Source organism: Salmo salar, chromosome 02 (assembly GCF_965601325.2).
Source record: "Salmo salar chromosome 02, fSalSal1, whole genome shotgun sequence".
NCBI classification, from domain to species: domain Eukaryota; kingdom Metazoa; phylum Chordata; class Actinopteri; order Salmoniformes; family Salmonidae; genus Salmo; species Salmo salar.
The window spans coordinates 83,811,396-83,828,452 of NC_138292.1; the positions used below are offsets into that span (position 1 = coordinate 83,811,396).

The 17,057-nt window shown below is 45.1% G+C and overlaps 1 protein-coding gene across 1 annotated transcript in view; it reads left to right on the forward strand.

The window, feature by feature from the left end:
• The first annotated feature begins 4,808 nt into the window (after nt 1–4,808).
• The window catches only part of LOC106593532 (guanine nucleotide-binding protein subunit alpha-12), a 33,422-nt gene continuing 21,173 nt past the window's right edge, over nt 4,809–17,057 (forward strand). Inside the window, exons 1-2 of the mRNA XM_014184875.3 lie at nt 4,809–5,837; nt 13,728–13,943. Coding sequence (XP_014040350.2) covers nt 5,520–5,837; nt 13,728–13,943 — 534 coding nt within the window. The 5' untranslated portion in view covers nt 4,809–5,519. The remainder of the gene's footprint in view (nt 5,838–13,727; nt 13,944–17,057) is intronic.

The following is a 17,057-nucleotide window of genomic DNA, read 5'->3' on the forward strand; positions in this document are numbered from 1 at the left end:
GCACACACTATTACCGGATACAGGAACACACATCCTGATGAAAAAGCTTTTAGCCTAATTATCTCAGACCCGCCTGTTGTTATTATAGTTATGGAGTGTGTGTGTGTGATTATTCTAGAGGATGCCATTGTTATGATTGGGCTGGAGTGTTTTAATGTCTGTGAGATTCACTGTCTGTCTGTATGAGAGAGAGCGAGAGAGAGAGAGAGAGAGAGAGAGAGAGGGAGAGAGAGATGGAGAGACAAAGAGAGAGAGAACGAGAGATGGAGAGACAGAGAGAGAGCGAGAGAGAGAGAGAGAGACAGAGAGAGAGACAGAGACAGAGACAGACAGATAGAGACAGAGAAAGATCGAGAGAGATAGAGACAGAGAAGCTGAATGGATTTGTACATTATGAGTAAGCCACTGCATCTCAGTGCTAGAGGCGTCACTACAGATCCTGGTTCCATTCCAGGCAGTATCACAGCGGTCTAAGACACTGCATCTCAGTGCTAGAGGCATCACTACAGACCCTGGCCCTAACAGGATCCTCTGGTCGGATGTTGAGCAGAACACACTTGCACAACATCTCTCTCATCTCTCTCTCTCTCAACTTCCCCATTGCCTCCCTGACGGTCTCTGGCTATTCAGGGTGAGGGCAGGGAGCAGGCAGAGGACGTACCGGGCTGGGGAGGCACACTGGAGATCTGGTGCGTGGAGCCGGCACAGATGGCACCGGACTGATGACCCGATCTTCAGCCCGCCCGGGCTGCGGCCTACTCTTCGCCAACATCATTCTCCGATATCCTTCTTCACATTGCTCCATCGACTCCCAGGCGGGTTCTGGCTCTCTCCTTGGGTCGACCGACCACTTCTATATATCGCCGTCTCCATGTGCTCTGGCTCTTCCCGGCCACCCCTTGTGCCCCCCCCCCAAAACAATCTTGGGGTTGTCCTTGGGCTTTCTGTGGCCGCGAACCCTGGCGTCATCGTTGTCCTCCATTATAACCTTCCGTCTGCCACCTGGTTTCGCATCCACCCATCACTTCTTCCCATGTCCAAAACTCCTTTACCTCGTGGATACGCTGCTTGGTCCTCTTTTGGTGGGATATTCTGTCATGGTTGTCGTAAGAACGGGACCAAGGCACAGCGGATGTTGAGTTCCACATATTTATTACAAAGAGAAACTTTAAGCAAAAACAACAAATCAATAACCGAACAAGGAAACGTGACTACGTGGTGCACATGCACAAACACAAAACAATATCCCACAAACACAGGTGGGAAAAATAGCTACTTAAATATGATCCCCAATTAGAGGCAACAATTACCAGCTGCCTCTAATTGGGAACCAAACCAAAACACCAACATAGAAATTATAAACTAGAACACACACACAAGCATGTAAAAGCCCATCAGGAAAAGCCCATCAGTCCATCAGTCCATCAGTCCAAGCCTTATTCAACATCGCCCCCCTGTGGATTAACTAGAACTAGAACTATCAATTAACTAGAACGGCAGGACATTATCATGCACTGTTTAAACCAGCCAACCGGTGGTGCTGTTACACTGCCTATCTATCTGTTGTCCAGCCGGTGGTGCTGTTACACTGCCTATCTATCTGTTGTCCAGCCGGTGGTGCTGTTACACTGCCTATCTATCTGTTGTCCAGCCGGTAGTGCTGTTACACTGCCTATCTATCTGTTGTCCAGCCGGTGGTGCTGTTACACTGCCTATCAATCTGTTGTCCAGCCGGTGGTGCTGTTACACTGCCTATCTATCTGTTGTCCAGCCGGTGGTGCTGTTACACTGCCTATCTATCTGTTGTCCAGCCGGTGGTGCTGTTACACTGCCTATCTATCTGTTGTCCAGCCGGTAGTGCTGTTACACTGCCTATCTATCTGTTGTCCAGCCGGTGGTGCTGTTACACTGCCTATCTATCTGTTGTCCAGCCGGTGGTGCTGTTACACTGCCTATCCATCTGCTGTCCAGCCGGTGGTGCTGTTACACTGCCTATCCATCTGTTGTCCAGCCGGTGGTGCTGTTACACTGCCTATCTATCTGCTGTCCAGCCGGTGGTGCTGTTACACTGCCTATCCATCTGCTGTCCAGCCGGTGGTGCTGTTACACTGCCTATCCATCTGTTGTCCAGCCGGTAGTGCTGTTACACTGCCTATCTATCTGTTGTCCAGCCGGTGGTGCTGTTACACTGCCTATCAATCTGTTGTCCAGCCGGTGGTGCTGTTACACTGCCTATCTATCTGTTGTCCAGCCGGTGGTGCTGTTACACTGCCTATCTATCTGTTGTCCAGCCGGTGGTGCTGTTACACTGCCTATCTATCTGTTGTCCAGCCGGTAGTGCTGTTACACTGCCTATCTATCTGTTGTCCAGCCGGTGGTGCTGTTACACTGCCTATCTATCTGTTGTCCAGCCGGTGGTGCTGTTACACTGCCTATCCATCTGCTGTCCAGCCGGTGGTGCTGTTACACTGCCTATCCATCTGTTGTCCAGCCGGTGGTGCTGTTACACTGCCTATCTATCTGCTGTCCAGCCGGTGGTGCTGTTACACTGCCTATCCATCTGCTGTCCAGCCGGTGGTGCTGTTACACTGCCTATCCATCAGTCAGCCCTGCTCTGAGACATTAATCAATCAATCACATTGATTTATAAAGCCCTTCTTACATCAGCTGATGTCACAAAGTGCTGTACAGAAACCCATCCTAAACCCCCAAACAGCAATCAATGCAGATGTAGAATCACAGGGGCTAGGAAATCTCCTTAGAAAGGCCAAAACCTAGGAAGAAACCTAGAGAGGAACCAGGCTATGAGGGGTGGCCAGTCCTCTTCTGGTTGTGCCGGGTGGAGATTATAACAGAACATGGCCAAGATGTTCAAATGTTCATAAATGACCAGCATGGTCAAATAATAATAATCACTATGGTTGTAGAGGGTGCAACAGGTCAGGACCTCAGGAGTAAATGTCAGTTGGCTTTTCATAGCCGATCATTCAGAGTATCTCTACCGCTCCTGCTGTCTCTAGAGAGTTGAAAACAGCAGGTCTGGGACAAGGTAGCACGTCCGGTGAACAGGTCAGGGTTCCATAGCCACAGGCAGAACAGTTGAAACTGGAACAGCAGCACGGCCAGGTGGACTGGGGACAGCAAGGAGTCATCAGGCCAGGTAGTCCTGAGGCATGGTCATAGTGCTCAGGTCCTCCGAGAGAGAGAGAAAGAAAGAGATTAAGAAAGAGAGAAAGAAAGAGAGAAAGAGAGAGAAAGAGAGAGAGAATTAGAGATAGCATACTTAAATTCAAAAAGGACACCGGATAAGACAGGAGAAATATTACAGATATTACAGACTGACCCTAGCCCCCCGACACATAAACTACTGCAGCATAAATACTGGAGGCTGAGACAGGAGGGGTCGGGAGACACTGCGGCCCCATCTGATGATACCCCCGGACAGGGCAAAACGGGCAGGATATAACCCCACCCACTTTGCCAAAGCACAGCCCCCACACCACTAGAGGGATATCTTCAACCACCAACTTACTATCCTGAGACAAGGCTGAGTATAGCCCACAAAGGTCTCCGCCACGGCACAACCCAAGGGGTGGAGAGACAACTCGTGTCCCAGCCCTGCTCTGAGACATGGGAGGAGAGACAACTCGTGTCCCAGCCCTGCTCTGAGACATGGGAGGAGAGACAACTTGTGTCCCAGCCCTGCTCTGAGACATGGGAGGAGAGACAACTAGTGTCCCAGCCCTGCTCTGAGACATGGGAGGAGAGACAACTAGTGTTCCAGCCCTGCTCTGAGACATGGGAGGAGAGACAACTAGTGTCCCAGCCCTGCTCTGAGACATGGGAGGAGAGACAACTAGTGTCCCAGCCCTGCTCTGAGACATGGGAGGAGAGACAACTAGTGTCCCAGCCCTGCTCTGAGACATGGGAGGAGAGACAACTAGTGTCCCAGCCCTGCTCTGAGACATGGGAGGAGAGACAACTAGTGTCCCAGCCCTGCTCTGAGACATGGGAGGAGAGACAACTAGTGTTCAGCCCTGCTCTGAGACATGGGAGGAGAGACAACTAGTGTTCAGCCCTGCTCTGAGACATGGGAGGAGAGACAACTAGTGTTCAGCCCTGCTCTGAGACATGGGAGGAGAGACAACTAGTGTTCAGCCCTGCTCTGAGACATGGGAGGAGAGACAACTAGTGTTCAGCCCTGCTCTGAGACATGGGAGGAGAGACAACTAGTGTTCCAGACACAACAAGTCTTCTAGAAGGGGATGGAGTTTTGTCACCTGGACACTGATCCCAAGTCAGCTTCTACTCTATTATTCTCTATTGTATTACATTTGTTATGATTCTATCAAAACATTGAGCCCTACAGCCTAGTGTTCTGACTTGATTCTATCAAAACATTGAGCCCTACATCCTAGTGTTCTGACTTGATTCTATCAAAACATTGAGCCCTACAGCCTAGTGTTCTGACTTGATTCTATCAAAACATTGAGCCCTACATCCTAGTGTTCTGACTTGATTCTATCAAAACATTGAGCTCTACGTCCCAGTGTTCTTTCTTGGCGCCTCCCGTAGTGATAGAGTGGTGTTGAGTCGCCCCCTATCTGCCGTCCGGAGTAGTGCTGCAGCAGTCTTAGACTAGACCAAGACAGTATGTAGCGGACATGGAACAGCCCACTACAACCACAGCCCAACTCTGTGTGGGCCACTACGAGGCCAAATGCATTTATATAGCTTCCAAAATATATATTTTTCAGCGCTGAGTGCCAATATGGAGGCTCAGTGGCTTCAAAACAGCACCCCCTGTTAGTCACCTAGTGTATATATAAATCATTGGGCCAGACTCTCGCTCCCACTCTTGCCTTTTGTCAGTGTTCTCAAGTTCAGAAATCCCCTGGGAATCCTCCTAATCTACATCGAGGCAACATTTGCTTTTATTTTACTGAAGTTTGTTTGTTAGGTAGGCTAAACTTTACTCTAGACACACGGACGGTGATATCGTTTATACAGAGTTTATAACGCTTGTTGGACGACTTTTGTCGCGGCGGTGGTTGTGTTTTCCCCCCTGTCCACTTCGCTGGTTCTTTATGTGAGAAGAGAACAAACACATCCAACTCTAAACCAAAATGGACACGGGAGTATCTCCAGCTCGCGCAACTATGCGGCTCGGCGCATAACGGAGAAATAAACTGGATCTATTTTAATGCACGAAAAAAATCTTATTTTTCATTTTGATAATCCTAGCCACTTAAACGTCTAGGCTAATATAAATATATTAAAGCCGAGTGGATTATCTCGTATCATGTCAAGAACTTGGATATCGAAATAGCCTAATTCTCACTTTTTTCCTCAGAGTGGAACGAGACAATCTGAGGTTTTATTTAAGTCGGATAACTCTGCTACGACTAAAATGGTATAATCGAACCGTAGCCTATTGAATGGGGGTGTAGGCTGGACTCTTCTCGTATTATGAAAAGGTTCTGCTGAAGTTTGGTGGGTTGGTTGGTTAAAAACGGACCATGTCGGGAGTTGTGCGGAGCCTGAGCCGCTGCCTGCTGCCGGCCGAGGCCACCCGAGAGGCGGGCGGCAGCAAGGACAGGATCCGGGAAAGGGACGTAGTCCAGGAGCGAGAGGCTCGGCGGAAGAGCCGGGAGATTGATGCCATGCTTGCCCGAGAGAGGCGTGCTGTGAGGCGGCTAGTGAAGATCCTTCTCCTCGGTGCTGGAGAGAGCGGCAAATCGACCTTCCTCAAACAGATGAGGATTATTAATGGAAAAGAGTTCGACAAGAAAGCTCTACTCGACTTCCGGGACACAATCTTTGAGAATATCATAAAGGTAGCCAATATAAATACTTTAGAAAAGAGTTATAACCATTGTGAGTCATGCAGTGAACAGGCCTATGTTATTGTAGCATGGCATTTCTCCAAGGGAAAACAACGTTATTCAATCAATTCTCCGTGCACTGTATTGACACGCATTAGGCAGAGGCCCATCCTAGTTAGTTCAATTCAAAAGCTAAAGTTCTGAGTGTTGATCTCATTGACAATACGTTGGATATTAGGTCCAAGTCAGCTTCTACCCTATTATTCTCTACTGTATATGGAGTTTGTCTCTTGGGAACTGATCCCAAGTCAGCTTCTACCCTATTATTCTGTACTGTATATGGAGTTTGTCACCTGGACACTGATCCCAAGTCAGCTTCTACTCTCATTGACAAAACATTGGAGGTCCGTTTGTGCATTTTCCTCTCTATAGAATGGGTAGGACTGGGGCAGGGAAAACTGGTCCTAGATCAGTGGTGTCAGATGTACACACTAAGTAAAACTGGTTTTAGATCAGCGGTGTCAGATGTACACACTAAGTAAAACTGGTTTTAGATCAGCGGTGTCAGATGTACACACTAAGTAAAACTGGTTTTAGATCAGCGGTGTCAGATGTACACACTAAGTAAAACTGGTTTTAGGTCAGTGGTGTCAGATGTACACACTAAGTAAAACTGGTTTTAGGTCAGCGGTGTCAGATGTACACACTAAATAAAACTGGTTTTAGATCAGTGGTGTCAGATGTACACACTAAGTAAAACTGGTTTTAGATCAGCGGTGTCAGATGTACACACTAAGTAAAACTGGTTTTAGATCAGCGGTGTCAGATGTACACACTAAGTAAAACTGGTTTTAGATCAGCGGTGTCAGATGTACACACTAAGTAAAACTGGTTTTAGGTCAGTGGTGTCAGATGTACACACTAAGTAAAACTGGTTTTATGTCAGCGGTGTCAGATGTACACACTAAATAAAACTGGTTTTAGATCAGTGGTGTCAGATGTACACACTAAGTAAAACTGTTTAGGTTTGTATCTAATGGATCAGTGGTCCCATGCATACCAGACGTACACTTTGTACCGAACTATGACACATTAACTATGACACAGTGTGACTCACGTCTGGCTCTCATGCCACGTTCACACGCATGTCAGAACTCGGATTTTAACTGACTTTCTAAGCAAATTTGAAATGCCAAGAGTTTCCTAGTTCTGACCAGCATGTGAACGTGGCATCAGCCAGCAGACTTAGATGTGTCTGTGTGGCCCAACACGCATGAGTGTGTGTGTGTGTGTGTGTGTGTGTGTGTGTCACGGTAGTGAGGAAGTGACTACTAGTTTCTCTCTCTTTCTCTGATACTCTCACACACACACACACACACACACACACACACACACACACACACACACACACACACACACACACACACACACACACACACACACACACACACACACACACACACACACAGAGAGAGCTAGAAAAAGTTTCCAATTGTCATACTTTGTGTTTGAATGGTTTATTTACAGATAGCCACTCCAACACTCAGACATCATTCACAGATAGCCAGGGGGCACGCTCCAACACTCAGACATCATTTACGGATGAAGCGTGTATGTTTAGTGAGTCCACCAGATCAGAGGAAGTAGGGATGACCAGGGATGTTCTCTGTTTAGTGAGTCCACCAGATCAGAGGCAGTAGGGATGACCAGGGATGTTCTCTGTTTAGTGAGTCCACCAGATCAGAGGCAGTAGGGATGACCAGGGATGTTCTCTGTTTAGTGAGTCCACCAGATCAGAGGCAGTAGGGATGACCAGGGATGTTCTCTGTTTAGTGAGTCCACCAGATCAGAGGCAGTAGGGATGACCAGGGATGTTCTCTGTTTAGTGAGTCCTCCACATCAGAGGCAGTAGGGATGACCAGGGATGTTCTCTGTTTAGTGAGTCCACCAGATCAGAGGCAGTAGGGATGACCAGGGATGTTCTCTGTTTAGTGAGTCCACCAGATCAGAGGCAGTAGGGATGACCAGGGATGTTCTCTGTTTAGTGAGTCCACCAGATCAGAGGCAGTAGGGATGACCAGGGATGTTCTCTCTTTAGTGAATCCACCAGATCAGAGGCAGTAGGGATGACCAGGGATGTTCTCTGTTTAGTGAGTCCACCAGATCAGAGGCAGTAGGGATGACCAGGGATGTTCTCTGTTTAGTGAGTCCACCAGATCAGAGGCAGTAGGGATGACCAGGGATGTTCTCTGTTTAGTGAGTCCACCAGATCAGAGGCAGTAGGGATGACCAGGGATGTTCTCTGTTTAGTGAGTCCACCAGATCAGAGGCAGTAGGGATGACCAGGGATGTTCTCTGTTTAGTGAGTCCACCAGATCAGAGGCAGTAGGGATGACCAGGGATGTTCTCTGTTTAGTGAGTCCACCAGATCAGAGGCAGTAGGGATGACCAGGGATGTTCTCTGTTTAGTGAGTCCACCAGATCAGAGGCAGTAGGGATGACCAGGGATGTTCTCTGTTTAGTGAGTCCTCCAGATCAGAGGCAGTAGGGATGGCCAGGGATGTTCTCTGTTTAGTGAGTCCACCAGATCAGAGGCAGTAGGGATGACCAGGGATGTTCTCTGTTTAGTGAGTCCACCAGATCAGAGGCAGTAGGGATGACCAGGGACGTTCTCTGTTTAGTGAGTCCACCAGATCAGAGGCAGTAGGGATGACCAGGGACGTTCTCTTGATAAGTGCGTAAATTGGACCATTTTCCTGCCCTGCTAAGCATTGGAAAATACTTTAGGGTGTCAGGGATAATGTATGGACTAAAACGTTCATTATTTTCTTTAGGAATGTAGTGAAGTAAAAGTTGTCGAAAATAAAAATAGTAAAGTACAGATACCCCCAAAAACAACTTATGTAGTACTTTAAAGTATTTTTACTCAAGTACTTTACACCACTGCTCACACACATACACACACACACACACACACACACACACACACACACACACACACACACACACACACACACACACACACACACACACACACACACACACACACACACACACACACAATTTATAAAAAGACATCTAACAACATCATATATATTTTTTAAAGCTTTAATTACTGGGGACTTAATGAAACTCACGTCTGATTCACACACACACACGGTCAGACTGTTTGTCTGCTGGTGAAGAGAGAACGAGACAGAGAGAATGGGTCGGGGACTATATGATTTAATCCATTATCTGGATCTTCTGGGTTTAACTGGAGAAGCTTCTGTTGTACCCAATGTTCCCTCTAAGCTGCAGCACCCCGGGACTCTGCCGCGCAGAATAAATATCAGCCCCGCGCAGAGAAGCACGAGATTGAACTTCACTCAACGTTCTAGAGTTTTCCCCCTTTAGGTAACACTATCAACGTTCTAGAGTTTTGCCCCTTTAGGTAACACTATCAACGTTCTAGAGTTTTCCCCCTTTAGGTAACACTATCAACGTTCTAGAGTTTTCCCCCTTTAGGTAACACTATCAACGTTCTAGAGTTTTGCCCCTTTAGGTAACACTATCAACGTTCTAGAGTTTTCCCCCTTTAGGTAACACTATCAACGTTCTAGAGTTTTCCCCCTTTAGGTAACACTATCAACGTTCTAGAGTTTTCCCCCTTTAGGTAACACTATAAACGTTTCCCTTTACTATGGGAATTGTGATCGAATCAACCTATGCAAGACTTTTGTTGTACGCAGAACGCATCGGAGTAGGATTCTATTGCATTGAAATGCACCACTCTATACAGACTCTAGAACGTTGATAGTGTTACCTAAAGGGGGAAAACTCTAGAACGTTGAGTGAAGTTCAATCTCGTGCTTCTCTGCGCGGGGCTGATATTTATTCTGCGCGGCAGAGTCCCGGGGTGCTGCAGCTTACATTGTGTAGAGTCTGTAATACTGGTTGTAGATAGATACACTGTAACACTGGTTGAAGATAGATACACTGTAACACTGGTTGTAGATATATACATACACTGTAACACTGGTTGTAGATAGATACATACACTGTAACACTGGTTGTAGATAGATACATACACTGTAACACTGGCTGTAGATACATACACTGTAACACTGGTTGTAGATAGATAGATATACTGTAACACTGGTTGTAGATAGATACATACACTGTAACACTGGTTGTAGATAGATACATACACTGTAACACTGGCTGTAGATACATACACTGTAACACTGGTTGTAGATAGATACATACACTGTAACACTGGTTGTAGATAGATACATACACTGTAACACTGGTTGTAGATAGATACATACACTGTAACACTGGTTGTAGATAGATACATACACTGTAACACTGGCTGTAGATAGATACACTGTAACACTGGTTGTAGACAGATACATACACTGTAACACTGTAGATAGATACATACACTGTAACACTGGTTGTAGATAGATACATACACTGTAACACTGGCTGTAGATAGATACATACACTGTAACACTGGCTGTAGATAGATACATACACTGTAACACTGTTGTAGATAGATACATATACTGTAACACTGGTTGTAGATAGATACATACACTGTAACACTGGCTGTAGATACATACACTGTAACACTGGCTGTAGATAGATACACTGTAACACTGGTTGTAGATAGATACATACACTGTAACACTGGTTGTAGATAGATACATACACTGTAACACTGGTTGTAGATAGATACATACACTGTAACACTGGCTGTAGATAGATACACTGTAACACTGGTTGTAGATAGATACATACACTGTAACACTGTAGATAGATACATACACTGTAACACTGGTTGTAGATAGATACATACACTGTAACACTGGCTGTAGATAGATACATACACCTTAACACTGGCTGTAGATAGATACATACACTGTAACACTGGTTATAGATAGATACATACACTGTAACACTGTTGTAGATAGATACATATACTGTAACACTGGTTGTAGATAGATACATACACTGTAACACTGGCTGTAGATACATACACTGTAACACTGGCTGTAGATAGATACACTGTAACACTGGTTGTAGATAGATACATACACTGTAACACTGGTTGTAGATAGATACATACACTGTAACACTGGTTGTAGATAGATACATACACTGTAACACTGGTTGTAGATAGATACATACACTGTAACACTGATTGTAGATAAATACATACACTGTAACACTGGCTGTAGATAGATATATACACTGTAACACTGGCTGTAGATAGATACATACACTGTAACACTGGCTGTAGATAGATAGATACACTGTAACACTAGTTGTAGATAGATACACTGTAACACTGTTGTAAATACATTCACTGTAACACTGGCTGTAGATAGATACACTGTAACACTGGCTGTAGATACATTCACTGTAACACTGGCTGTAGATAGATACACTGTAACACTGTTGTAGATACATTCACTGTAACACTGGTTGTAGATAGATACATACACTGTAATACTGGTTGTAGATAGATACATACACTGTAACACTGGCTGTAGATACATACACTGTAACACTGGCTGTAGATAGATACACTGTAACACTGGTTGTAGATAGATACATACACTGTAACACTGGTTGTAGATAGATACATACACTGTAACACTGGTTGTAGATAGATACATACACTGTAACACTGGTTGTAGATAGATACATACACTGTAACACTGGCTGTAGATATATACATACACTGTAACACTGGTTGTAGATAGATACACTGTAACACTGGTTGTAGATACATACACTGTAACACTGGTTATAGATAGATACATACACTGTAACACTGGTTGTAGATAGATACATACACTGTAACACTGGCTGTAGATAGATACACTGTAACACTGGTTGTAGATAGATACATACACTGTAACACTGGCTGTAGATACATACACTGTAACACTGGCTGTAGATAGATACATACACTGTAACACTGGCTGTAGATAGATACATACACTGTAACACTGGTTGTAGATAGATACACTGTAACACTGGCTGTAGATAGATACATTGTCACGGGTGTCGAAGGGATTGGACCAAAACGCAGCGGGAACGTGTAAACTCATCTTCTTATTTTATTAAAGAAGGAAAACAAAAGAAACACGTATACAACAACAGACGACACTAAACAGTCCCGTCAGGTGCACGAACACAAAACAGGAAACAACTACCCGCAAATCCCATAGAAAAAACACCCCTCTTAAATAGGACCTTCAATTAGAAGCAACGAGGAGCAGCTGCTTCCAATTGAAGGTCAACCCAATAAACACCACATAGAAATAGACATACAAGAACATAGCCCAACAAACCCCGAAACACTCTAAACAAACACCCCCTGCCACGCCCTGACCAAACTACAATAACAAACAACCTCTTTTACTGGTCAGGACATGACATACATACACTGTAACACTGGTTGTAGATACATACACTGTAACACTGGCTGTAGATAGATACATACACTGTAATACTGGCTGTAGATACATACACTGTAACACTGGCTGTAGATACATACACTGTAACACTGGCTGTAGATAGATACATACACTGTAATACTGGCTGTAGATACATACACTGTAACACTGGCTGTAGATACATACACTGTAACACTGGCTGTAGATAGATACATACACTGTAATACTGGCTGTAGATACATACACTGTAACACTGGCTGTAGATAGATACATACACTGTAACACTGGCTGTAGACAGATACATACACTGTAACACTGGCTGTAGATAGATACATACACTGTAACACTGGCTGTAGACAGATACATACACTGTAACACTGGCTGTAGATAGATACATACACTGTAACACTGTTGTAGATAGATACATATACTGTAACACTGGTTGTAGACAGATACATACACTGTAACACTGGCTGTAGATACATACACTGTAACACTGGCTGTAGATACATACACTGTAATACTGGCTGTAGATACATACACTGTAACACTGGCTGTAGACCGATACATACACTGTAACACTGGCTGTAGATACATACACTGTAACACTGGCTGTAGACAGATACATACACTGTAACACTGGCTGTAGATACATACACTGTAACACTGGCTGTAGATACATACACTGTAATACTGGCTGTAGATACATACACTGTAACACTGGCTGTAGATACATACACTGTAACACTGGCTGTAGATACATACACTGTAACACTGGCTGTAGACAGATACATACACTGTAACACTGGCTGTAGATACATACACTGTAACACTGGCTGTAGATACATACACTGTAACACTGGCTGTAGATACATACACTGTAACACTGGCTGTAGATACATACACTGTAATACTGGCTGTAGATACATAGACTGTAACACTGGCTGTAGATACATACACTGTAACACTGGCTGTAGATACATACACTGTAACACTGGCTGTAGATACATACACTGTAATACTGCTTGAGGCCCAAAATAACAAATGTTGTACTTGAGTGAGTGTATGTATCCAACGCCATCTATCTCTATAAGGGATGGGTGTATTGGTGGATGTATATATTAATGTATATATTGTTCTATAGGGGATGCGTGTATTGGAGGGTGTATATATTAATGTATATATTGTTCTATAGGGGATGCGTGTATTGGTGGGTGTATATATTAATGTATATATTGTTCTATAGGGGATGCGTGTATTGGTGGGTGTATATATTAATGTATATATTGTTCTATAGGGGATGCGTGTATTGGTGGGTGTATATATTAATGTATATATTGTTCTATAGGGGATGCGTGTATTGGTGGGTGTATATATTAATGTATATATTGTTCTATAGGGGATGCGTGTATTGGTGGGTGTATATATTAATGTATATATTGTTCTATAGGGGATGCGTGTATTGGTGGATGCACGGGACAAGCTGGGGATTCCGTGGCAGAACTCTGAAAACGAGAAGCACGGCATGTTTGTGATGTCATTTGAGGGGCGTGGTGGAGTGGCGGTAGAACCAATAGAATTCCAGCTTTATGGTCTGGCGCTGGATGCTCTGTGGAGGGATTCTGGGATACAGGACGCCTACGCACGACGCAGTGAGTTTCAACTGGTGAGTCTTACAGAGATACACACACACACAGCTACACACACACAGAGATACAGACACACACAGCCACACACACAGAGATACAGACACACACAGCTACACACACACAGAGATACAGACACACAGACATACACACACACACAGCTACTGACACACACAGAGATACAGACACACACACACACACACACACACACACAGCTACACACACAGAGATACACACACACAGATATATACAGACACACACACACATACACAGCTACAGACACACACACAAACACAGCTACACACACACAAACACACAGCTACACACACACGACAGCCGTGTCAGAGACAGAAAATCACACACTCTCATTTGTTTGTGTCAGAGAGAGACTGTGTGTGTTGTTATTATGTTACAGTCTCTCTCTGGTCTTCAACTCCAGATAAGTTAGAGCTGCATTCAACGTTCAAAAGAGTTCATTGTTAACAAACTGAGAACACGCTTTGACAAAAAAAGGTTCTATCTCGAACCTAAAAGGGTTCTTCGACTGTCCCCATAGGAGAACCCTTTGATGAACCCTTTTTGGTTCCAAGTTGAACCCTTTTGGGTTCTGTGTTCCACAGAGGGTTCTACCTGGAACCAAAAAGTGTTCTCCCTTGGAGACAGCCGAAGAACCCTTTTGGACCCCTTTTTTTAAGAGTGTATTTGAGTGTAGTGTGTAGTGTGGGTAGTGTAGTGTGAAGTGTAGTGTGTGTAGTGTGTGTAGAGTGTGTAGTGTGTGTAGAGTGTGTAGTGTAGTGTGTGTAATGTAGTGTGTAGTGTATGTAGTGTGTGTAGTGTGTGTAGAGTGTGTAGTGTGTAGAGTGTGTCGTTTGTGTAGTGTGTAGTGTATTGTGTGTAGTGGGTGTATAGTGTGTAGTGTGTAGTGTAGTGTGTGTAGAGTGTGTAGTGTAGTGTGTCGTGTGTGTAGTGTAGTGTGTGTAGTGTGTGTAGTGTAGTGTGTGTAGTGTAGTGTGTGTAGTGTAGTGTGTAGTGTGTGTAGTGTAGTGTGTGTAGTGTAGTGTGTGTAGTGTAGTGTGTAGTGTGTGTAGTGTGTGTAGTGTAGTGTGTGTAGTGTAGTGTGTAGTGTGTGTATGTTGCTAGGTGATAACAAGGCTGTCAGGGCTGACTAGAGACATTCATTTATCACTGTCTGACATTAAAAATTAACTTCTGGTTGTTTCACGGGCGCGTGTGTTAGGGTTGTGCGATGTCAACCTTCGTCCTATCAAGAATATGTACCCATAGAACACTGTGCTATACTGGCCCTATTGGCCATGCCGCTCCCTGGACCAATCAGGACGAAGCCTGGGTAGAGGCTATATAATCAGATAGTATTGTTGAAAGCCTGGGTAGAGGCTATATAATCAGATAGTATTGTTGAAAGCCTGGGTAGAGGCTATATAATCAGATAGTATTGTTTAAAGCCTGGGTAGAGGCTATATAATCAGATAGTATTGTTGAAAGCCTGGGTAGAGGCTATATAATCAGATAGTATTGTTTAAAGCCTGGGTAGAGGCTATATAATCAGATAGTATTGTTTAAAGCCTGGGTAGAGGCTATATAATCAGATAGTATTGTTTAAAGCCTGGGTAGAGGCTATATAATCAGATGGTATTGTTTAAAGCCTGGGTAGAGGCTATATAATCAGATAGTATTGTTGAAAGCCTGGGTAGAGGCTATATAATCAGATAGTATTGTTTAAAGCCTGGGTAGAGGCTATATAATCAGATGGTATTGTTTAAAGCCTGGGTAGAGGCAATATAATCAGATGGTATTGTTTAAAGCCTGGGTAGAGGCTATGTGCAGGCAATGACAAATATTTTCTAATATTCCTTTCTGGTGGAGGAGCAGAACAGGTTTTTGTGTGTCTGTCTGTGTGGCACATGATGGACCAATGACTGTCTCATGAGGGCTGTCTTAACATGGTGAGTTAGGTTATAGGACTATATCATGATGGAACAGTGACTGTCTGATGCTGTATACTGTCCTGCTGTCCTGCTGTGTACTGTCCTGCTGTCCTGCTGTGTACTGTCCTGCTGTCCTGCTGTGTACTGTCCTGCTGTCCTGCTGTGTACTGTACTGCTGTCCTGCTGTGTACTGTCCTGCTGTCCTGCTGTGTACTGTCCTGCTGTATACTGTCCTGCTGTGTACTGTCCTGCTGTCCTGCTGTGTACTGTCCTGCTGTCCTGCTGTGTACTGTCCTGCTGTGTACTGTCCTGCTGTCCTGCTGTGTACTGTCCTGCTGTCCTGCTGTGTACTGTACTGCTGTCCTGCTGTGTACTGTCCTGCTGTCCTGCTGTGTACTGTCCTGCTGTCCTGCTGTATACTGTCCTGCTGTGTACTGTCCTGCTGTCCTGCTGTGTACTGTCCTGCTGTCCTGCTGTGTACTGTCCTGCTGTGTACTGTCCTGCTGTCCTGCTGTGTACTGTCCTGCTGTCCTGCTGTGTACTGTCCTGCTGTCCTGATGTCCTGCTGTCCTGCTGTGTACAGTCCTGCTGTCCTGCTGTCCTGCTGTGTACTGTCCTGCTGTCCTGCTGTGTACTGTCCTGCTGTCCTGATGTCCTGCTGTGTACTGTCCTGCTGTCCTGCTGTGTACTGTCCTGCTGTCCTGCTGTGTACTGTCCTACTGTCCTGCTGTGTACTGTCCTGCTGTCCTGCTGTGTACTGTCCTGCTGTGTACTGTCCTGCTGTCCTGATGTCCTGCTGTGTACTGTCCTGCTGTGTACTGTCCTGCTGTGTACTGTCCAGCTGTCCTGCTGTGTACTGTCCTACTGTCCTGCTGTGTACTGTCCTGCTGTCCTGCTGTGTACTGTCCTGCTGTCCTGCTGTATACTGTCCTGCTGTCCTGATGTATACTGTCCTGCTGTGTACTGTCCTGCTGTCCTGCTGTGTACTGTCCTGCTGTCCTGCTGTGTACTGTCCTGCTGTCCTGCTGTGTACTGTCCTGCTGTCCTGCTGTGTACTGTCCTGCTGTCCAGCTGTCCTGCTGTGTACTGTCCTGCTGTCCTGCTGTGTACTGTCCTGCTGTCCTGCTGTATACTGTCCTGCTGTGTACTGTCCTGCTGTCCTGCTGTATACTGTCCTGCTGTGTACTG